General features: G+C 34.7%; 2 protein-coding genes across 3 annotated transcripts; one reads left to right on the top strand and one right to left on the bottom strand.

Moving 5' to 3' along the window:
• Window positions 1-2,827: 2,827 nt before the first annotated feature.
• LOC108325391 (coniferyl alcohol acyltransferase) lies at window positions 2,828-4,511 on the top strand. Its single transcript, XM_017558460.2, has one exon. It carries the CDS (start codon window positions 3,083-3,085, stop codon window positions 4,430-4,432), a length of 1,350 nt encoding a protein of 449 aa, XP_017413949.1. The 5' UTR covers window positions 2,828-3,082; the 3' UTR covers window positions 4,433-4,511.
• A 619-nt stretch (window positions 4,512-5,130) lies between these two features.
• On the bottom strand, window positions 5,131-19,170 carry LOC108326159 (uncharacterized). 2 transcript variants are annotated; one of them, XM_017559476.2, is made up of 18 exons: window positions 18,556-19,169; window positions 17,310-17,850; window positions 16,457-16,708; window positions 12,894-12,985; window positions 12,329-12,539; window positions 11,654-11,835; window positions 11,325-11,546; window positions 10,824-10,993; window positions 9,845-9,938; window positions 9,675-9,731; window positions 8,810-8,944; window positions 7,908-7,979; window positions 7,706-7,819; window positions 7,292-7,453; window positions 7,081-7,209; window positions 6,836-6,937; window positions 5,984-6,057; window positions 5,131-5,895 (listed from the first exon to the last, which is right to left on the bottom strand). In XM_017559476.2, exons 1-18 carry the CDS (start codon window positions 19,039-19,041, stop codon window positions 5,586-5,588), a joined length of 3,405 nt encoding a protein of 1,134 aa, XP_017414965.1. In that variant the 5' UTR covers window positions 19,042-19,169; the 3' UTR covers window positions 5,131-5,585. The 2 variants fall into 2 exon arrangements, with proteins under 2 accessions (XP_017414965.1, XP_052730346.1); XM_052874386.1 differs by lacking the exon at window positions 7,706-7,819 and having other exon boundaries at window positions 18,556-19,170.
• Between the last annotated feature and the right edge of the window lie 5,583 nt (window positions 19,171-24,753).

Consider the following 24,753-nt stretch of genomic DNA (forward strand, 5'->3'; position numbering starts at 1 on the left):
GAACCACATCATTTACATAGATGAAAAGAGATGTGAAAATCTTCCCCATTTTTGAAAGTGAATAGTAAAAGGGTTAAACCATTTTCCGTTTGTATAATTTTGTAACCTTATGTTATTCATGTAATTTTTTTTCATGTAAAGTAAATGTTTACAAATTTATGATGGAATTTACAAGAAAATTTACTAGACTCTTACACGTTTACGTAAATTTTTGAGTTTGACAATGGAGTTTTTCATACCATTTCTTGCCTGCTTTATTGAAACCATATAAATTGATGTAAATGCCAATTGTAGGCATATGTCAAAGCCAACAAAATCACCATTCTAGTAAGCTTAGCTACTGGTGGTGGAAAAGTGTCCAAAAAAATCAAGACACATTTACCTTTATTAACTAATTTTACACCATTCAATTATACTAATCCTATCAGAATTTATTACACTTATAGTCTTAATATATGATGGAGGTTGGAATGAAGTAAACCTAAAAAGGCGGAACCCTAGATAGTGGTGAAAAGGAAAAGAGAAAGTTATATCTAAGAAATTGGAAAGGTTGGGGAAAAGTGGTGGAAAGCATAAGATGAGAATGTGAATGTTTGTGGTCCATGATTTGAAGTTGTGAACTGACAAGCACTATAGTTTGTGGTGCAATATGGAGTAGTTTGAATGAGGGTTCCCTTAACACATGAAAAAACTAACGGTGTCTAAAATCAAGAACGTGCCCACACAAACCTTCAATTTCCCTATTTCACGCCAATTTCAGCCTTTCATAAGATAAGAAACATCACCTTCCACTATCACTTCATGTATACACAACTAAGGGCATAGTAAGAAAGGTGTTTTTCATTATTGGTTACTACTTTTATTAAATAATCACTAGAACTAAATATGATTGATCTGGTTCTTTTGTAATCTACATATAAACTATTTGATTGGCTTTTAGTGATATTGTTAATAAAAGATTGTTAATTATTTTTTTAAAATTGTAAAAGACTTTCAAAAAGTAGCATGCAATGTTAACCTAAGTGCACAATAAATCTAGTAGTCGCTCAAACGAGAGGATAATTGAAGCTCCTAAGATTTAATATGTCAGAATTTGTCCAACAACTACGGACAACGTCCAATAACAGCCAAGTCAGTGAATTCTTTAACTTTAGAGTTGCTCAACAATAATATTAGCTTTCAACAACGAGTGAGTCATTAAACTCTTTGACTTCAACGTCGTCTAACAACTCAATCCTCTTAGTGAGTCGTCTGCATAATGTAGAAGACCAAAACCTACTAATTTCATATCATTCCAACCATATCAAACAAATCTAATGCTTCTTATAGATCACAAAACATATCAACCAACTCAATTCATTATATTTATAGTATCATTCACAAAGTATTACCAATTTCATCACACAACTTACATATACAAATAAATATTTCTACTTCTAAATTCACAAACAATTATAAATAATTAATAATATTATTACAATATCATAGCCACATTCAGTTAATTAAATAATTTTAAAACATAAAATAACTAAAATTATCTTCCTTCACTTGTGACCCAGCTCAAACAATTCTAAAAACATCAAAACGTCTTTAACTTCACATAATGCTCTATTTACACACATAAACATCACAAGAACAATTATGACCATACCATTATGATAATTTATTAGTAAGGACTTCAATATAATATTAAAAAGATACACACAAGCGAAGTAAGGCTCACATTGAACATAAAATAGAAATAAACCAAGAAAAAGATTGAAACTTAACTTATTCAAATTAAGAAATTGATTAAATTGAAGGGTTTGTTACAAGGATCAATCTCACGAGATCTTGATTCTTTAATCAAACAAACACAGATAAAAAACTCTCAAAGAGAAATTAGAGAACTTTAACAAAAATTAGATAAATTGTGTATTTTAAAATAATAAAATTATAAAAAAAAAACTATTTATATTAAATCTTTTTAATATTAAAATAATGAAGTCTCAATACTTTTAAATTTTAAAATGTCATTTATTAGGTCTAAACATTCAATATTGTATTACTCTCTTTATCTCATGGTAATACAAATAAAAATCAATTTTTATGGTTAAATTTATAAAAAATATAAAATAAAAATAACTATAAAATGAATCATTTTTATAATTTTATTATAAGTGTGTATTTTTTTAGAATTAATTATTCAATTTTAAAAACAGAAATTCAAAATAGTATTGAATGTCTATATATATCAATACTCAACATTATATAACCTCTTTATTTATACTAATAAAAATACACGCATTATGCGTGTCTATTTACTTTTGATAATAAAAAATAAAAGATTATTTTTTATTATTAAATTTATAAAAAATATAAAGTAAATATAGAATAAATAATGTTTATAATGCTATTATAAGTATGTAGAATTTTTAGGAGTAGTTATTGAATTTAAAAAAAATCAAAATCAAAAGAATAAATAAATTTACTTATATTAATAAGGATAAAATTGGTATTGAAATGTACACACTAAAATAGCTATTACAAATATTTATAAGAAAATATCACCTTTATAGATAGTTATAAATGATTGTGTGTTTTCTCTCAGGAAGGTTTTTGTAACAGATAAAAAATAGACATTTGTGTTTGTATACAACGTCAAAAAAAACATGAGTATTTTACTCTTGTAGTTAAGCAATGTTTTCACATGTTACAATTCAAAAGAGAATTATAGATGGTTGAAACTGGTGTCCAACAACAGAGAAAAGAAAAACTGTCAGAAGACGATTAACTGAAGAATGCATTCAAATGTACCACTTTCCACAATTATGTTGCCTACCAAACTTGACCAAAGATTGAAATAAGCACCGAAACTCATGATATCAGCTCTTAATCATGAGACATGGTAATGGTATCATGGCCAACTTATCACTTCCATTCAATAATGTGTGATGAGAAAGCACTGAAGCATTGATGTCAATATCCACCAACTTTCACTGTAAAAATATACTATATAACTGCTATATACCAAGTTTCATTATTTCAAATGCATTTCCAACCTTAGTGCATATCAGAGAGAAACACTATCCTCCTCTGAAAAATGTCAGACATTCTCAAAAACCCAGAAAATTTTGTAGTTAAGGTGAGTAGGAAAAGTGTTGTGAAAGCACTGAATCCTCCACAAGAACCATTTTCAATCACTCTCTCAAATCTTGACCTGCTTTCAGGTCGTTTTCCTGTTACATACTTGTATTTCTACCGCAAACCAGAATCAGATAACTTCAAGGCTTTTGTTGATGCTCTTAAAAGCTCTCTGGCACAAATACTTGATCACTATTATCCCTTTGCTGGCCAAATTGTTCAAAATCCCAAAACCAGTGAGCCTGAGATCATATGTGACAACAATGGTGCTCTAATCATTGAAGCACACACAGATACCCCATTAAAGAGTGTAGATTTTTATGATCTCAATGAAACTCTTCAAGATAAGGTAGTCTCAGTTGAACCAGATTTCCCCACGCAAATTCAGGTGACTGAATATTCATGTGGAGGTATGTCTATAGCCTTTACTTTTGATCATGCATTAGGTGATGCCAGTTCCTTTGGTAAGTTCATTGCTTCCTGGTGTGAAATGGCTCAAAAGAAACCACTCTCCTGCATACCAGACCATACTAGACACCTTCGTGCACGTTCTTCTCCCAATTATCAACCATCGTTGGATCAAAATTTTGTGAGGTGCACCATGGAAGAGATACAGAACATGCCAATGAACCATATCTCACTGAAACGCCTTTATCATATCAAAGCATCAAGCATCAACATGCTGCAGAAACTTGCTTCTGGGAATGGAGTCAAGAAAACAAAGATTGAGGCTTTCTCCGCGTATGTATGGAAGATAATGATTGGTAGCATTGATCAAAGGCATGAAAAGTGCAAGATGGGTTGGTTGGTGGATGGAAGAGAAAGGATGGGAAGAGGAGAGAACTTGATGTCAAATTACATTGGTAATGTGCTGTCTGTGGCATTTGGGGAGGCAAGTATTGAAGAATTGAAAAAAGGGTCTATATCAGACATTGCTAACACAGTGCATGAGGCAATTTCAAAGGTAAACAATGAGGATCATTTTTTGGAGTTGATTGATTGGATTGAGTGTCATAGGCCTGGTTTGATGCTAGCAAAGGCAGTGTTGGGTGAACAAGTACCAACCCTAGTGGTGTCCTCAGGACAAAGGTTTCCTGTTACTGAGGTTGACTTTGGATTCGGGAGACCCTTGCTAGGGACAGTTTACACTAGCATTCCAAGGGTAGGAGTTGGATACATGAACCAAAGGTTAAGTGCCAAGGGTGATGGTTCATGGACTGTGTCTGCCATTTTGTGGCCAGAACTGGAAGATGCATTGCTGAATGACCCAATTTTCCACCCCATGTCTGTTTCTCATCTTCAACTTTAGTGCACTACATGCTTTCATCTTCTTTATGGTTCGGTATCAGCGTTTGTCTGTCAGTTTTATTTATTTTAGAAAGTATTCCAATAAATAATGCCTATCTTTATCAAATATATATATATATATATATATATATATATATATATATATATATATATATATATATATATATATATATATATAAATGAGACAAAAATCAATTTTTAACTATTTTTAATAATTTATAAAAAAAATTGTATAAACAACTAAAACCATGTTATCCCTACACAACTTCAATGAAAATTAAAAAAAAAAGTGCCAAAAATTGTGTCAAACGAGTAAGATATCTTGACGGTAAAATCGTATCAAACTAACATAACTAGTACATTTTTATAATTTTCTTCAAATGCATCCATTCCGATAACATAACTTGAAAAAAAAATATATATCATTTTAGTGCTTTTGCCATCCAGTAACTGAGTAACGGAGATAAACACAATAGAATTAGACATAACTAGTTCAATATTATGATAATAGAGACACAAGCACGAAGCCTTTGTTGAAGTTTGTTCTTTATATCACTTAATTTTCTTTTTTGCCGAACTCGTTTATAGCTTCTACAAACTACGAAATTTGTCCTTTGATGGACATTTTTTTTTTATCTTACTTTTTTCCCCACTAAAAAACGTGTGACTGTGTGTGCCACGTTCAGTACGACACTTGCATTATGTTTGACAACTTTGCAAATATATGGAAAATAGGTCAAGGTATCCTTCGTTAAGACATACAATATCTAGTGAGAACTAGCACCTTGGGAAAAATCCTGCCGAGGGCAAAAGATGGCAGCAACACGTAGCCATTTACATAATCAACCACGACAATACATCCATTACGGCAGCTTCGCTCACCAAAAACATAACTTCTCCAGCAACAAAAATGCATACAGTAAGCAGAACTTCATTTTCTCAATCAGTAGATTCCAGCATGTCATCCCAATAAAGTGACAACTTCCTCTCTATAGTGGTTGTTCAACAGGAAAGAAGAAATCCTGTATCCTTCACTTTTCATCTCCCAAGCTATATATGCAGTTACATATATAAAATGGCACTGTCAACCCTACACAATCAGGGAATATGACATCTAAGAAGTGTTTCACCAGCTTCAGTATTCGACTCATCTATTAATTTCTTTGGAATTTCCTTTTTAGCTTGTGTGACTTCGAAGGTGCTTTAAAATTTTGAGTGCTGGACATCTTCACGTTTCTCTTCCCACCACCACCAATGAAACTTTTGTTCCCACTTTTCTTGCCTTTTCTACTTTCTTCTGGCCTACTTCTCTTGGGTAAACTTAATCCATCACTACTGGTAGATTTAAATGGTTCCTTTTGGCCAGGCTTGACTGTCTCAAATTTGTTGTCTCTCTTTCTTTTGTTGCTCTTTATTGAATCTTTATCTGGGGTAGCTGCTCTTCCAGGCTTCCTCCACTCTGGCCTAAAAAGGGTGAGAAAAAAGAGGACTCACAATCAGCTTCGAAGAAACAAAAACTCAATTCATTTTTTTCAGAAGCAACTAAATATACCTCTTGGTAAAAGAATCTTGAGGGATATTTTCTGAATCTTTAGTGACTGCTTCACTTGATTTGCCATGCCGGTTCTGCAAGTCAATAGACACCATAATATAAACTTTTATCAAATCTGTACAATCAGTAAGCAGTACACCATCTACATATATTACAAGTTTAAAATGAGCTAGAAAGTAGTGCAAAATCCAAAGCAAGAAAAAGGAGAAAAGAATTTCCCACCAACCAACAAATGATTAATCAAAGTTTTATTGTGAATATTCTTTTAGCCACGGAGTTTCCTAATTGATCTTGACTTTAAAAAATCCGATGGAATCACAATACAAATATTAATAAAAAAAATCTAAGGCATAAAATATCCCAGATGACAATGAGAATAGATGAAAATAAAACTAACGGAAATAAGGAACCTTAAACGTGCTGTTAGCTTTCATAATGAGAAGAAATTTAATCTCTTTGTTTCTATTCTTCGTACATATTTTAATTTAACAATTTTTCCAACCAATTTAATTTTAAAAAGAAATTTAACAATTAATCTACCAATTTGACAAAAATCACTCTAATAAGAGTTGATGTATCCCAGAAAAAACAGTAGGGAAAAATAGGAACTAAAAGGAGAGCAGGTATAACCTTTGCTAAATAAGAACTGAAATTTGCTTGAATTTTTATCCTTTAAAGCACAAGCCTAATCATTCAAAAGCCCAATCTTGATATGAATTTTTAAGCTACTATTTGCTGACCTTCATGGATTTGCATACAATTCTGTATGTAACATAGCTAGGCCGACACCAAACTTAAACTATAGAAGAACCATTACAATCATAATCTTTTAATCAATACTAAAAACAGTACCTCTAGAACAGTCTTGAGAAAAAACTTGTATTTCTCCGGGGTAACCAGTTTGACAGCAGCAGAACCACACTTCCGTAATAATATTTCAAATATAACAGTGACCTGCAGAAAATAAAAACACATTATTCCGATAGATCTGTAAAGTATGCAGATCAATGTGTTCATGTTGTGCAGGTGCATGTGCATCTAATTTAGCACACACCAGCATGTTTAAGACCGAGCTAAACATTAGATATTGTTCATACCTTTGATCTAAAATGATGTCTTGAGACAGACGACCAGGGGAGGATTTCAGTAATAACATCTGACAAAATATTCTGCAGCTCCCTTGCTTGTAAGCTAGATACCATCACTTTAACAAAGCCCAAGACAGCCTATTACAGATGTAAAATTAAACAACGATAACAGCAAGATGTTCAAACTCAAAATATGATCGTAAAAACGTATAACACTCACTTTTATGATTTCCACATCTTTGGTTTGCAGCAGAGATAAAAGAGAGGGGACAAGGCCTGAAACAGATATTAAAAGACTTGTATCCTGGTATACCAATACAGACAGCGCAGACACTGCTCCACTTTTTATATGAGGAGATGATCCAGAAAGGTATCCCATTATCTGTATATTGAGAGTATATGAGAGTATAAGTTACTGACACGTTTCCACCTCACACAATGGACACAGCATTGATTGCGTGATTGTTAGCTTATATAAAAAAAAAAAAAAACATAAATAGAGCATGATAAACGTGGGAAGTTCGATACTTAATAGAGCGATATCCCACAAGCATATTTAGGAGCAGCCTAGTTAGTAGCTCAAATCTTAGTGATCCTCTGAATAAAACAAAATTGAAATCATGCATGGACTTACCATGCTAACTAGTTTGTGATATGGTTCAATAGAACCAACACATAATGAGTCTCTCAGGGTAGAACTTAAATTTATGAGCAAATCATATGCTTCTTTCCTAGTTTCATCCTTGCCCTAAACAGAACCATTGGACATAAATCAGTACTAAATTTAAGCCAAAGATCTTTCAAGAATATGAATGGCAAGTATTTCATATACTTACATCCTTTAATGTGAGAATAATTTCATTGAGAATAAGAAAAACCTTCGAGTTCTCCTCTTCTTCTAAATTAGCCTGCAGAATACACACGTATATATATAAAAAAAGAAATGACCACTCAATAATGTACAATATTACGACTGGATATAAATTATATGGACCCCTCCCATCCTCCTTCAAAGACCAAAGAGCAAGAAATACAAAGATAGTCAAAATAACTGGACTAACAAGCAAAACCCAGTAAGAAAACATGTCTAATATGCTATAACTTTTTGAAAGGCTCTTCACAGAATACTAAAAGGAAAAAACCATGCATATATCAAACAAAAGTGGCATGTACATTTGCTAAACCAGCCTCACTGTAATTTCAACAATCAAAGGAAAAGAAATTGCAACAGAAGTTTCTTTAGAGACATAATCATATAAACTTATATAAGAATGTTTGTAACAACTCTGAAAACCTACTGCGTACAAGTGTTTTTGGAAACAAGCACAGCAATTTCAATGCTGCAAGTTGGTTGCCGGTTAATTTTATTTAAAAAGTTTATGGCACTCAATAAAAAATTTAATTGGCATTTAAAATTATTTTAATAAAAAAAATAAAAAATGTAGATGTACATTAGTCAAAGATAAAGACATCAAGTTAAATCTTGAATGTGAAGCTATAAATGAACTAGAACCAAAATAGACAAAGCAGTCAGGCTAGCTATCCAGTTTTGGTGAGTTTAAATACAGCGTCAATTGAAAATGACACATGGACTAAACAATATAAGGAGTTGGATACTAAAATAGATTTCTGCAACATAGTCGCCAAAAAATTTATAGAACCATGTCATACATATCTAAGATGATAAATTTTAAATAAGAATGAAACATTATCATAATTCATAACTGAGAATTCTGACCTTCATTGCATGTACCATCAGCAGGCGAAAACAAGAATATCGACTTCTAAGAGATGTAATTGCAGTTGGAGGTTTTAATCCATGTAATAAATCAATTAGCTCAACGTATCGAGAAGAAGAGAAGCATGGATTCTCCTGCATCATTCAGCAACAATACTGAGATAGACAGACAGAGTTGAAAGAGAGAAAAACATGGAAGATATGATGAACCCAGAACTGCAAAAACAGGTTGAATCCCAGCCCACCATGAGTTTTCGTCATGATGTGTTGGAAGGCCCATCAATGCAACACCTTGTGGCAACCCATTAAGGAAACCAATCAAGATAAAAAAATGGGCCAGTAGCCCATTAACAAAAAAATAGAAGGATCAATTGCTGTGTAAAGTAAGGAAGAAAACCTCGCCTCTCCAAAATGAAAAGAAACCATCTGTCATTATGCGCAACCATCACCAAATCCCCACAAGTTGGTCCGGTCAGCACAGGTTCAGCCTAATGAGTCAAGTTCTAAGTGAATCAAGCGACTTTTTTTATATACCTAAAATGTTCCTAATTTTTCCAATCCATCCTGACCCAAACTAGTGATGGGCCATTTTGGCCTATGGATTTCAGCCCGTTTTGAAATCTATACTCATTTAATATATTAAAGCAATAAATACAACATTCACTAGGAACATAACTAAATAACAAAATAAATCATAAAATAGAAAAAATAAAACCTAACAGCACCTAGGGTACACACTACAACAGTATAGATATATAAAAAAGATATCAAATATTTCTTAGATTTTCTAAGAGATACATAGATAGTCAGATAACAAGACTAAGAGGGAGAAAATGAAACAAAAAAATCTCAAACAAATCCAGACCTCCAAAATTTTTCTCAATGTGTTGTATGCTTCGAGATGAACACTCTCATCACTTTCCTGTAAAACCAAAAGCATACATGAAATTATTTTACAAAATTATATAGTTAGTCAAAAGAATTAAAGAAAACAGTAAGATCAATTAAAAGTATTCTCCAAACTTTGAAAAATACCTGAAATGAATGTATGGTTAAATTATAAATTTTCTCAAGCAGATCATCCTTTGCTCCTTCAACTAGGCAAGATACCATTTCCAATATCAGACACCTGAAGAACAAAATGACTTAGTTTTGGTATTCATTATATAATAACAAAAAATTGAAAGGTAGTAACAGGTTATCAGGGCATATGGTTTGGATATTATTAATTTCAGATTTGGAAACATCATTTTATAGCTCAAGAAGATGTAATTGTGTAAAAGCTCAGCCATTCCACTAATATGTATGAAGGCTTGCTTCTGAACAAGATTCATAACTGAATAAACAGTTTCAATTAATTTTGTCCAACTACCAAAAATAAACAAATGTTATTACTATCAGGCACCAACACTTTAAAACTTGAACCAGTTGGCAGTAGGCACGCAAATGATTCATTAAATCTCTTAACATGTTTCACCCACAAAAGTCTTCCAGAATGAAACACAGACAATCTCCCAACCTTTTATTTATCATAAATGTAAGTTTTAGAAGAATGCAGAAGTTAAGGATTAAACTCTTGACCAAGTTGGCAATATACCATTAAATTGTTCGGTGTAAGCGCATGAATGATTTTATTTTACTACATAATTTTGCAATATACAGCCAAAATTAGATGAAAAATAGAGTCTTTAGATTGATAACTCCCAAGAATCACTCAATTATTTTGCTGTACGTGTTGGTAAATGGCATACTTCTATAATTAAACTTAGAGGAACTATGCATAATCTTCTGTCACAAATCAGGTACTGCAGTGTAGCCATCAAAGGAAATAATAAACCTATGTGACCACATAATCAACAAGATGCTGACTCCGTAGATCGGATCAAAAAACAGCAGAAAAAAATATTACCATCTCAGTTAAGAAACAAAAAAGAAATGCAAAACCAATATAATTTGAGAAATGCTAACAGACACCAATACTGAAAATTACTCTTGTATAAATTAATCATTGTACCTCTGAGAGCATCCCTTCAAGTCACTTTGATCACTGTCTACCTCTCCAGGACTTGACAATACTTTAGCTTCACCTTCACAATCTACAAGTTGAGACCTCTTAAGCAGAGACAGAAGAAGCTCTTTGATTACAGAAGAATCAGTGACAGACGCTAGGCACCCAATTGCTCCCTGAAAAAGAAAGGAAACAAATGTTCCAAATTACTTAAACATTATCAAAACGTCAATATAACGTAAATAATGACCAAGATCAGAAAGCAGTTGACAACTAAGTGTAAACAAGATATCAACCAGCATTCTAAGGGCAAGAAAAGCAAGAGGCAACATTAAAAGCCAATAATGTTCAGCCTAGAAATTCTTCAAATTATATAACTGGCCCAAGTAGAATAAGACCATTCCACCATAATAGCTAATTCATGCATTTTCTACAACAAAATAGAACATAAGAGAAAGGTATCATTCTATATGGGAGAATGAGTAACACAAGTGATAAATGCAGAACCTTTAAAGATAAGCGTGCTTCAGGAAGTGAACTGATAAATAAATCTGATAAAACATACAACAACTGATTTGAACAAGACGCCAATGACTTTATGTTTTTGGTAGCAGCTTTCTTTGAATAAGTAGGTTGCATGCTGAACTCCGATAGAAAATCATATTCACCAAGGCAATCTTCCATACTCTTTTTAGGGCTAAGTGCAGCTTTGTTCTCATTTACAAGAATCTGCACAAAATTCATAACCATTTTAGAAGGAAAAAGAACTGAAAAAATAAAAAGGATATAACAACAAAATTTACAAGGGTCTCCCCACTAGTTTGTGGAAGTGTTACCTGCAATGCCTTGGAAACATTTTGATGCATGGAAGGATCCTTCTTAAGAAAAGTAATAAGGACATCAGAGAGACGAGTACAATTTTGGTAAGTATCAGTTGCATGACGACAAAAGGCAGGCAGCAGTCCCCGAAGGTCATGAGCACAGGCCATCATTTCCTGACTAATCTCTGACTTTCTGACTGAAAGAAACAGGAAAAAATTTGCTCCCCAATTTAAACAAAAAAGTGATTGTCGTAAGACTGGAATTGTACGGACAGCGGCAAAGGGGAAAAATATTTGAGAACAAGAAAACATACAATGTTTTTCTCTAGTTGTTTTTCTAAATCATCAGAATATCCCAAATTATCTAATTGCTACAAATTAGTTTCCTTTTCCTATTATTGTTTATATAAACAAAATGGACAAGTAATTATCTTTCACTATTTACAGACACAATTATTTTGAGAAGCTTCTCTGCTTTCAAAGTAATAGAAAATCAGACAAGCTTTGTCGATCTCTAAGTCAAAAATGTAAAGAAAAAGGGGGATGGGAACCAGGCTCAAAGCAATGCAAGTGGTAATGACAGAGAGGGGATAAACATAAGAAAAAAAACTCAAGCTTCCTCCACCTTAAAAGAAAAGAAAAAAAAATGAAGAAAGAAAACAGCCTCAAAGCACATAACATAAAATATACCTTTTCGACTAGCCTTCTTAAAGGACTTGGCAAGAGGCATGATATGGTCCATGTAGTATGAAAGTGATGCACCACTGACATAGCGCTTCAAGATTGGTAGTAGCCAAATATTTGAATAAGTATAGCTGTGTTCATCAAGGGATATAGGTACAAGTGAAAGAAATTTCTCTATACCCATAGCATAAACAGCACACCCAATGCATTTCTGAAGCTGCATAAAAATGAAAAGCAGATGAGTCAGCAATCAGTTTAAATTGTACCAAACCAGAAATAACTGTAATAAAAAAGTACTAGTAGTAAGTAGTAATTAAATGTTTTCGAGAAAAAAGATTATCACTAAATAAGCAAATAGACAGGAACTTCCCCAGAAATTTTGTGCGAACAAACAAAAATATTTAATACATCAATATACACATCGTTACACTGAAAATTTAAAAAAAAATAACTATCCTCAGAAAGTGTTCCAGTAAGGCTCCACAATGCTGATCTAAAAGCAAATAGACAGTGAACTACCCCAGAAATTTTGAAATGAGTGAAAAACAACAGAATCTTTGTGGGTACTTACATGCTCATTATGAACCTTGCCTCCGGAAATTTGAACCATCAAGTCAGCAAGCTTAAGCACAATGTTCCTCATCAACATAAATGAGAATTCTCCTTTAACCAAAAAGGAATACAAGAAAGTAAGAAGATATGGACAACATGTAGTTTTACAACTATTAGTCTTTTAAAGAAGAAATGTTACTATTGATAAAGAAACAAGTGTGATAACAGATAATAAGACATTATCTCCCCACGAAATAAATTTAAAAACAAACAAGCAGCCTTGTAAACGGGATATATCCATGTTAGGACTTAAGCACATGAGGAGAGTTCAACCCAAAAAACAAATCCATTATGTTGGAGAACTTTAAGACTTAAGTACAACATCAAGTACATTATCCTACTTGTGGGATTCCTATAGTTTGACATGATTTCTAAAGCCTTTTTCAAAACCATATTAGTAGGTCAACTCACTGTTTTGGTAATCTCTGGTGAGGTTTCTGAAAACCTGTTTGCTCTAAGACCATAGGGTTAGGATTACACCAAGCCCATCCACCCAACTGTACAAACTCTGACTCAAACCACCCATCAATGTAAGGATTTGCATGTGCATCATCTCCCCTGCGGTTCACAACTCTGGTCAGCACATGGCAGAACTTGAAATAATGTCTCATGGCTGACCAACCTGCGCCCAGGTTACCACCTTCGTATGACCCTACCCCTGTGGTGGTAGCTCCATTGGAGATCATTCAGTGATTCAACTTACTTTTCTCACAGATTATTTTATTATTTTTTCCATATTTCTATACAAAAGATGTCTTCCAACAGCCAATAAACATCCATAACAGATTCACCCTTCTTTATCAAGCATATTGTTAGTATTACATAGGATTTCAAAATTAAGTAATGATTAAGTGGGTTGGGCTACAAAGCTCGTCTCACCACAATTGTTGAATCTATTCCTACAAAACATGAACAATGGATGAAGACTAATGCTTAACAATGTAATGTTATTAAATCCACAATACACCTCACCCAAACCTATTTTTTGTCGGCATGAAACATTTCGATAACTTTGAAGTGAGGCCCATATACCAATGGCAGACAACAAACCTACAGTGTGCTGAGATCTCTTGACACTTCTTTCAACACAGTTATGAGGGCCCTGCTTAGCTTGGGTGGCTTCATGTTACATATGTTAAGACTTTGGGCTTGTATAGCTTGCCACAAAGAGGTTTGTTTGCTTATAGGTTACAACCACATTGGGATGTGTTAGAATTATTGGTTATTGTGTATGAGTTATGTGTGTATGAGTTGTGTTCAAGTGTGTTCCAACTAAGAGTGAGTTGGAAAGGAGTGTGGTTAGTTACTTTGTTTTCTATAAATGTAAGTGTAGAGGTGTTTAAGACCTCAAGTAATACATATTTCTGTATTCCATTTTAACATGGTATCAGAGCAGGTTCTCTGATCTCTTCTGGTGGTCTTTGTTGTCTGCCGGCGGCCGGCCGCCATGGCCGCCGGCAGCCCCTAAAAATTTCATAAGATCCATTTTCTCTTCTTCTTAGATCTCAGCACCCAGAATCAAAGAGACCTAAAGTCTCCTGGGAACCCTAGAAAGAAACTCCCTCCATAACAGTCAGCCGTCGCGAGCCGCAACCCAATCGATCGCCCCTCTCCGCCGCCGCCAGCCACTGTTCGCCGCCAACCTCTGTCCGCCGTCGGCCACCGTCACAGTTTCGACGGGTGACCAGCGAATCTGGACCATCTCTTCGAGCAACGGCCAACCACGTCAGTTTCGGAAGCTACTTCTCCCTCACGCGCCACCACGAGCATCAGATCTCTCCAATCTACGCCGGCCACCATCACGGTTTCGACCGGTGACCAGCGGATCTGGGCTGTCTCCTCGAGCGACGGCCAACCTCGTCGGAGTCAAGACCAGACTCCTCTTCACGCGCCTCCACACGCCGCCTGTCTTCAGCTAGTCTCGGGTGCATGTTTGTCACGCGCCCCCTTCTCGTTGGCCACCGTCACAGTTCCGACCAGTGTCCAGTGGATATGGACCGTCTCTTCAAGCGCGACCTAACCCTGGTGGTTGCCGTCTCTGTTTGTCCGCATGCGCCGTCACGCGCCTCCTCTCTCTGGTAGATCTCGGACGCGTGTTCATCACGCGCCACCTTCTCGGCGTCAGCATCAAACCGCGCCGCTGCCGGTCGTCTCGCCGGACCTCCCTCTCTTTTTTCAGACCCTCTAGAGCAGCCATTGTTGCCATCTTCGTCTGTCTTCGTCTCCGCCATTGGTGGACCAGCGCCTAGTCCTACCTTTTTTCCGCTTTCGTCATCCTCCAGCTCTGTCGTAGGGGGTTTCGCCTCTATGTTGCTGTTCTTGCCTTTTTCTCACTATATTTGCCGCTTTGTCAATTTCTTAAGATTGCAAATCTTTTTGATCTTCGGACCAGTAACTGTGATACTTCCAATCTCAGTCAACAATTTCACCGTTTCCGCCATGTCGTTCACACTGAGGGGGAGTATCGTTCCAAGACAACACTGCAAAGGAAATGCCAGTCCACCATGGGTGTAGTCCCTGCATTTTTGTAACTTTCAGCTACTACTATTGATCCCATCACCCATCCTGCAAACCAAGTATGGAAGTTTAGCATGGGTGTAGTCCCTGCAGTTTTGTAGCTTTTACTACTGTTGATCCCATCACCCATCCATCATTGATGGGGATTTAGTGTAGTCCCTGCAGTTTTATAGCTTTCAACCACTGCAGATCCCGTCACTCATCCATCATTGATGGGGATTCAGTCCTTGCAGTTTGTCATTGTCCACCGCTGCTCTCCTTCATCCACTTTTGAAGTTGAAGTTTCACAAGCTGCTTTTAGTTCATTGACATGTGATAATCCATCTCTGTTTGCCTCACACTCTTGAAGACAAATCATCCAATTCAAAATCGAGTTCAATTATTCCAAGCTTGGTTCATACAATTTGTATGCTCCAGCCTGAGGGGGAGAGTTAGAATTATTGGTTATTGTGTATGAGTTGTGTTCAAGTGTGTTCCAACTAAGAGTGAGTTGGAAAGGAGTGTGGTTAGTTACTTTGTTTTCTATAAATGTAAGTGTAGAGGTGTTTAAGACCTCAAGTAATACATATTTCTGTATTCCATTTTAACATGATGCAAACCATATGCACTTTAGAATCTTTCCAATTGCATCCCGTATGCACCTTATATGTGACATCCATGCAGCACTACACATTGCCTCCAATATTATATTTCATGAGAAGCAAACATACTGACATAGATTATCATTCACAAGAGGCAACTTGGAGCCTGGAGACATCGGCACTAGATTAAATGAGACCACAAAAATTCAGAACACAAAAAAGAGACCACAAACATGACCCTATACCATGAAATCTATAAAGGGAAAGTAATGCAACCAACATTAAATCAACTAAAACACAGCTCCCTTGTTCCATCCATACACAAAAAACTAGAAAAAGATACAACACCTCACTTTTTTATAAACATTAATCATTAATGGTGGCAATATGAAAGAAAAATGAGGGGGTCTATCTCAGTTGGTACCAAGCTCGAGAAATAAAACAGATATGACTGACAAAACATGCTCATTTGGAATTCCATCAGTAGAAGAAAGGGCATCCTCAAAAACAGCACATGTTGATTCTATTGCATCTGCTTTGACACGTTCCAGACTACCATCAATAAATGTTTGATCTGTACCCATCAACACGCTTAAGTGACTAATATGATGCTTTAGCACATCCTTCAAAATATTTGAAGCTTGTGATGCAGTGTTTCCCTCAAAATTTAGAAGACCTGAATTCAACATTGGTAGCTTGACTCAGGAAAAAAAATACCATAGAAAAGGGAAAATACAAGGGGTTAACAGCAGTATCAATAAAATTAATTACGTATTTAGCAACACCAATTCCCCAAACCATTAATTCGATAAAACCAATAATGAAATAACAAATAACCTTCAAATGCTGCATGGAAGATATCAAAAAGAGAAGTTAAGGTGTTGAAGAAAATACAGCTTTCAAAACAACACTCCCACAGTGACATAATTAATCTATCATTTTATCATCACAGTAATAAAAGTTTTAGGAATTGAATAATTTTAAATTTGAAGAAACAATTTGCGATAAAAATTCGTTAGGAGAAATTCATGGTGAAAAACAGCAAAATATTGCTTTGTGGCTGCATTGAAAATGTTTTACATGGGAATTATTGATAGATTTTGATTTCTAATTCACAAATTAATTATGTAATGATATGATCCACCGAAACTTAATACAGCATACTTTTCAATAAAAAAAATAAGAAGCTATTGCTCAGCAGATAACCAGATGAAATAAAATAATCAGAGATATAACAAATATTCTACTATTGATGAACATGGATGAACCATACTTACCAATCACAGATCTGCAAACTGGAGGGAGATTCTTGATCCACAAGCTTGATTGTCCATTATAAAGTAAGTCCATTGCAACTCCTAATAGTTTTGATGCCAAAATCACAGTATCCAAAGAGTTCTTATCCCTCAAATATACAAATGAAGTAAGAGAAACCACAATGTCCTCTTTCTCTAGCACTATATTTTTTATTCTAAAAGCTTCAAAAATAGCTTCAATAGTTTTAAGTGCATGCCTTGCAAGTTCCGAAGACATAAAACTAAATAATTTATGCACTTCTGAAAGAACTCTCAGAATCATTTTCGTAGATAGATATGGAGCAATGAGATTAATTAAATTCATAAGATGTAGGACCTCCAGATGATTCAAAACCTTATCTTCTTTACATCCATCAAAAGTCCTCGAAGCACTTAACTTCAGTGCCAAAGCACTACAACTTTTCAGCTCTGACAAAACCAACTTGCTAGCTTCGTTGGTAACCGTGGAGGCTTTGATAGACTTGAAAACCTTCTCCATAGCTTCTTGAGCACATCTGCGTACCTAAAACAAGCAAACAAACCACAACACAATTTAAACAGAGAAAAATTCCATAACTTCAGAGTGGTTAAATGATTAATAGCCATCAACCAATGTCCCGAAATCAAAGGCCATAACCAATGCTGATTGCACTGCAAAGTAAAAGCATCACCAAATCTATTCATGATTGGATATATATAGACACACACACGCACACAGAGACAGAGAGAGTTTAAAACTAGAGTTGTGTTGCAGTCACAGTTGCAGCACTGAAATTGCAGAATATTGCAAGCATGTACTGTCAACTGATTCCTTTTGAAAGTGATTGAAGGGGCCTCCAAGACAACCACATTGGCGCCACGTTGGATATAAACGAAAGAAAACAAAACATAGACAGTGGCAGGGACAGATGTCAGCAACATTGAATTTGAAGGCCATAACCAAACGCAGGATGCTGATTACATTGCAAGGTAGAAACTATCATCGAATGAATCTACTGAAACTTAAAACATTGAATATAGATTATACTTTAAAAAAAAATATTGTAATCACAAAATTGGGAATGATACGATTGCATGGACCAATGTCTGCAAAGTTGGAAGGTCATAAATTAGTAAATGCACACTGCAAGCTCAAAATGCTATCATCAAAACCCACCCATAATTGTGTGTGTGTGTGTGTATAATATATAAATTAAGCATGAAAACAAATAGCTCAATCAACTCTAACCTTGGGGCGCTTGCAAATGGAGAACTTGAGCAATGCTTCAAAGCCGAATTTGATTCCGTCCCAATCCTCTAAATCACAAAAGCCAATCAAAACCCCCAAGCACTTCACCATGGCCCTCATGCACGCAGCGCCCAACTCCTCACCCTCCCTGGCCAGAACTGCAACGAGGATCTCCGAAGCTTTGTGCGACTTCGACGCCGCGATGCCGCCGGGCGGCACGAGGGGGAGGGCGATGGCCATGAATGACACCAGGGCGGAGAGGGCAACGGGGTCCAGCGCCTCCGCGGCGTCGAGGGTGGAGATGGCGGCGGCGAAGTATGCGGGCGGCGTAAGTGGGAGAGACTCGGTAGCGATATTGGAGCGCAGGGCAGCGGCAGTGGCGAGGAGGTGGCGGTGCTGAGGCGCAGCAGAGTTGGCGTAGCGGTCCATGAGCTGCTGGCAGAGGTCCGAACCATCCTTGAATGACTCCGTGTGATCTTCTTCCATTGAATTTGAAGGCTCGGACTTCGGCTCAGACGTTGGTTCGGAGAATTTTGTTCCGCCGTGGGTGGAGAAGGAAACAACAAGGGCGCAGAAGTGAAGGGTTTAAATGTTTTAAAGGTTTGAAGGGTTTATGTTTTCCAAACACAAAAAGAAAAACCAAATTAATAACGTTTAAACCTGTTTTTATTGCTTTATGAAATAACCATGTTTTTTTTTCATAAAAAAATATTTTTCATTCCTATAAAATTCAAAATTTTATTTTTAGTTTTTATAAGATGAACCTTTTGCCTTTTATTTTCATCTTCATACTTCAAATCTTGGAATCACGCATTTGAACTTTTAATACTCATTTTAAAATAGATATTTTGAAAGTGTCATAATGTTGACACTAGTAATGTGTTGCCCTATTTTAGAAGTGTATCGCCATTTGATATATATATATATATATATAATATAAAAGTAATCATTTTTATTGTGAAAGTATAAAAGATTACGAGAAAAATTACATTAACAAAATCAAAAATCACTTTTTTCATTTAATAAAAATATACTTAAATAAAAATCACTTATTCCATTTAATAAAATGGTTTGTAACCCCGTGGGCCAACCGGTCCACCACAGGTTCAAGCCGGGTTGAGTTTGAAAAAAATATTCTTTTTTTATGCAGACTAATTGTTAACCTAGTTCACGGTTCACTTAGAACCTAGTTCATATGGGTTGAACCCATAATGAGCTAGGTTGGTTCATCAACCCACTTAATTTAATTTAATTATTTATTATTTTGTGTTTCATAACCCACTTAATTTAATTTAATTATTTATTATTTTGCGTTTCATTATTAGTTAGCATCTTTTTATTATATTGTACATATGGATAAAGAAAAAGATGTTTGAAGAGGGAAAAATATTATAGATTTATCTATTCAAAACTCTAATATTATAAATGGATACAAATATTATCAATGTTAAAATCGCCTTTTGTTTTTAGATTACATTTGGATTGTATGATACTTTTTTTTAATTGTCTTTGAAGTTTAACATCATTTTAGAATGAAATTTATTTAGATTTGAATTAAAAAAATTATATTTTTTTTTATTTTTAAAAAACTTTATAATTAAGTGAGTCAGTGACTCAACCTGTTTAAATATAATTGTCAAAACGGGTAACCCGGCCCGGCTCACTACGGGTTGGTCACTTAGTGAGCCAACCCAACCCGACTCATTTATTAGCGAACTAAAAAAATTCGAACTTGGCCCAACCCACCATAGGTTGGTGGGTTAAATGGGTTGGCTCACTGACTCATTTAATTATAAGTTCTTTTTACAATAAAAAATTACAACTTTTTTAATTCAAATATAAATAAACGTCACACTAAAATGATCTTAAACTCCAAAACTCCAAAGACAATTCAAAAAAAAAAATATCATACAATCTAAGTGTAATCCAAAAACACATACAAGGCGAACAAATAAGTTTTTAATATTGATAATTTTTGTATCACTTGTCCATTTATAATATTAGAGTCATAAATCTATAATATTTTTCTCTCTTGAAACATCTTCTTCTTTATCACCATCTACAATATAATAAAAAAAATGCTAACTAATAATATTGAAACACAAAATAATAAATAATTTGGTTGGTGAGCGAATCCGGTGAGCCGAGTTCTAAGGAGTCGGGTCGAAAACTAGCTCACATAAAAAAATTACATTTTTTTTCAAACTCAACTCGCTCAAACCCGCGATGAGCCGGGTTGGCTCGCGGGTTACAACCCATTTTGACAGTACTAGGTTTAACCCACCAACCCGTGATGGGTCGAGTCGGGTTCAAATTTTTTCGGCTCACTAATAAATAAGTCAGGTTGGGTTGACTCACTAAGTGACCAACTCGTGGTGGGCCAGACCGGGTCGAGTCGAGTTACCCGTTTTGACAGTTCTTAGTTCACTATAAAATAAGTTATATTTTTTAATTTATATTCTTTGAAATAATTTGATTAGATTTTTACTTTTTAAATTTGGTTGAGTTTAATTCTTCCTTGGAAGTAATATAATTAGATGTGGAAAAATTAGACTTAATTCTTCTTTTAGTTTTAACATAGATATTAACTTTTCTTAAGTTTTCAATAAAATAATAACAATACTTTCTATCATATTTTTAGTCAAATGATAAATATTTTTTATGCTTTTAATAAAATAGCAATTACATACTTCTAATCTTTTAAAAAGACACACGTATGCTTTTATGTTTTTCATAAAATAATACTCATATCTTTCATATGTTTAATAGAGTGTCACTTACTTTCTATTGTTTTATTTAAAATAAAAATATTAAATAAAATTTGATTAAAAATTAAAGTTTTAAAGTATAAAAATTAAAAATGGTTAATAAATAAAAATGGAATAATTTGACTATGAAAAAATCCCATCCCTTCTAAGAGTTTTATCAATAATTTATATATTTTTATTTTAAAATAAACATTTGGATATTCTATATAATTAATAAAATAATACTGATATTCTTTATTTTATTTATATTTATAGTTATATATATAACTATAAATATAAATAAAATTATATATAAATATAAATAAATTTAATTATTTGTTTGATACGTGCAAAAATATAATCATTTATATTATAAGACGGTTTATCATTAACTGAAATGTAATTTTTCCTATAGTTAATATAAAATATAAAAAAAAAGTATTATCTTGTTTGAAAAAAAGTATACTTTAGTTTATATGTTATTTTTAAATAGAATAATTATTATAAATGTTATTCATTAAAAACATAGAAAGATTAATACTATTTCATTGGATCTCTTTTAAAATTAGAAGATGTGCTTATTATTTTATAAAAATATTAAAAAAAGATAAAACATGTGATTATTATTTTAACGGGTCAAGGCATTCTTCTCCGAGGCTATCAGGTCCTCAACCGGTTTCTCTTTATAGCAACTTTTCTACCCTCTCGTTGATAATAAGATATTGACTTTGAAATTCGATCATAGCTTGGACAAGAGTAATCGAATCGACCTCTTCCATCAGCTTCAACTTATTGTCTTTCAGGCCGATATGCCCTCCTTTTCTCATCACGACAGAAGGACTTTCCAAACCATCCAAGTCAGATTATTTACTGAAGTTGCACCTTCACCACGACCAAGCAACTAAGCCCTTGATTTATTTCTATCTTTTTCCAATACTTCTTTACTTGGAAAATGTTCAAGTTTCAGGCTATTCTACATATTCTACCGTAACCATGCAACTCGATAACTAGTGTAATAAATTAGTAAACTCTAACAATGTTCTTCGTCGAAAAGTATTTGGGAGTTGTTCCAATATTCGCATCATCCTCTAATCCTTCTCAAATTGGATGTTTTTAAACCATTCTTTGTACCTAAGAGGGTTATCGATCCAATAAAAACATATTTTCTTATTATCATTTTCATCAAAGAAGTCTGAGGGATTGACAGGGTTAATTATTATCCTGAAGAACCCATTCTTAAATTTCTTAAACGATTGGAAGTAGACATCTAAGAGGCAGGTATCAAGCTTATTCACAAAGGACAACCAAGTAATGAGATCCCTTAGTTGTATAAGATATAAAAAAAACACTCAAGAGAAGGAGAGAGGTACAATGTTTTACACATTAAAGCAATCTCAATTGTTCGAATGTAATTACGCTTGAGCTATGCTCAAAAGCCTAAGTACACCTATTGTGAACTCGTTGAACGGTAGACAAACATTTAAATAAACAAAAAACATCATATATACAAAGAGAAAGTCCTTTTCATACCCCTTTTGGTCATGACAGACATTATCAATGACGCTTACCCTCCTAAGAGATACAATGTCCTCAAACACTCCCTTATAAAAAAAACATAGGTGTTGTTTAACCAGGAGTTTAAAATCATAGACCACCTAAACTTGGAGAAATGACTTCTAACTAAGTGGTCCACCTACTCATACCCTTCCCATTTGGGTAACCTGAACTCGACATGTTCCTCAGCAGGGTCCTCCTTATTTTCTATGACAACTTCCATCTCCATCCCATACCACAGGATGAGGTCACATCCGACAATACCGACACCTGACTATAACACTATGGTTATTATTTGACTCTTCCCTTAAACTATAACTCTTGTTTGAACCAATACACATATCTTGAGAATTAGAAGTACTCGACTTCTCAAAGTAATCGACTTCTAAAAGGATGCACTTTTCCCACACAAATGGCAGCCTCAAAGCAATCTTTTGAAACTCGGTGGTGAATTAGGTCGAATGAGACCTATATTTATAACAATTTTGGTAATGGTTCGCTTCCCACCTAAATGGACCAAGGGAATTAGGTTAAATAGCCTAAGAGTCTTAACTTTTTCCCCTTTGAAGTAGCACAATGTTTCATGCACCACGCGTCAATCATGCCATACATCTCTTTCACCATGTCAGTCCTAACACTAAACCATCACAAACTATTTGTCGTTGTGCTCCTCGAGGCTCAAGGGCTACTATACTTGTAAAGTTATTGTCAAATATACAAATTTTCCTCGCAAAACTTTACAGGACAACTACAAATACGAAGATTAAGGTTAACCAATCTGTTAAGGATTGACTACTGTTGTTTCATTAAAGCTCTTTACATGCTTTTAACATTGCATGAAAAAATTGGATGACTAATGTATTGTTACATGGCCAAGTATCCCTTAGCCACATTAACATTGGTCTTGTCCTAGGACGATACAACATATAACCAAATGCTAGTGCTGTCAAAATGGTTATAACCCGTGAGCCAACCTGACCCATCAAAGGTTTAAGTCGGGTTGGGTTTGAAAAAAATGTAATTTTTTTATGCGGGTTAGTTTTCAACTCGGCTCATCAGGTTGAACCCCTGGTGAGTCAGGTTGGCTCACTAACTCACATAATTTAATTTAATTATTTATTATTTTGTGCTTCAATATTATTGGTTAGCATTTTTTTTATTATATTGTAGATGAGGATAAAAAAAGGTTTAATGTCTCTGCAGATCCCTATTTTCGTGCAGAATCTCAAATAGATCCTTTTCTTTTTCGGCGTCTCAATTGGGTCCTTATTTTTGTAAAATTGAATCAAATAGGGACTTTCCGTTAAATTGGACAAACGCCGTTTAAGTTTGGAGTACGTGGCATAGTTAATGTATTATTTTAAATGATGTGGCAGTTTATATATGATTAACGTGTATTTTATAATTTATAAATTAAAAAATTAAGGGTAAATTGGGAAAAGAAAATTAAAGGCAGTGACTCTTTCTGCAATTGAGGAATGAAATTAGGGTTCGTGAGAGAAAGTTGAAGGAGGCGGAGCCAACGGAGGAGTTGAAGTTCGCCTTGGAGGATCTTCCAGCAAGCTGGTTCTCGAGGTCAGCGAGTGTTATGAGATGTTGTTGCGGAAGAGCAGGATGAAGGAGGCGTGCTTGGAGGCGAGGAGGTTGAGGTAGAAGGTCTTGAGGAGTGTGTGGCAGGGGTCGGTGGTGCCCTGGAAGACGCAGACGTGGTAGCCGCTGGCGAAGGAGGTGGAAGGCATGAAACAACAATGTTACGTGGGTCGGGCATTGCAGCAAACACAACCCAACCACAGGAACGAATTGCCTCCCCTCTCAAGAGTAACGAAGCTCATCTCTAATCTCTCTTTCCGCCGCCGCAAGCTCATATGATCTCCTCTGTCGAGTTCACGACGGCGAG

Source organism: Vigna angularis, chromosome 3 (genome assembly GCF_016808095.1).
Source record: "Vigna angularis cultivar LongXiaoDou No.4 chromosome 3, ASM1680809v1, whole genome shotgun sequence".
NCBI lineage: Eukaryota > Viridiplantae > Streptophyta > Magnoliopsida > Fabales > Fabaceae > Vigna > Vigna angularis.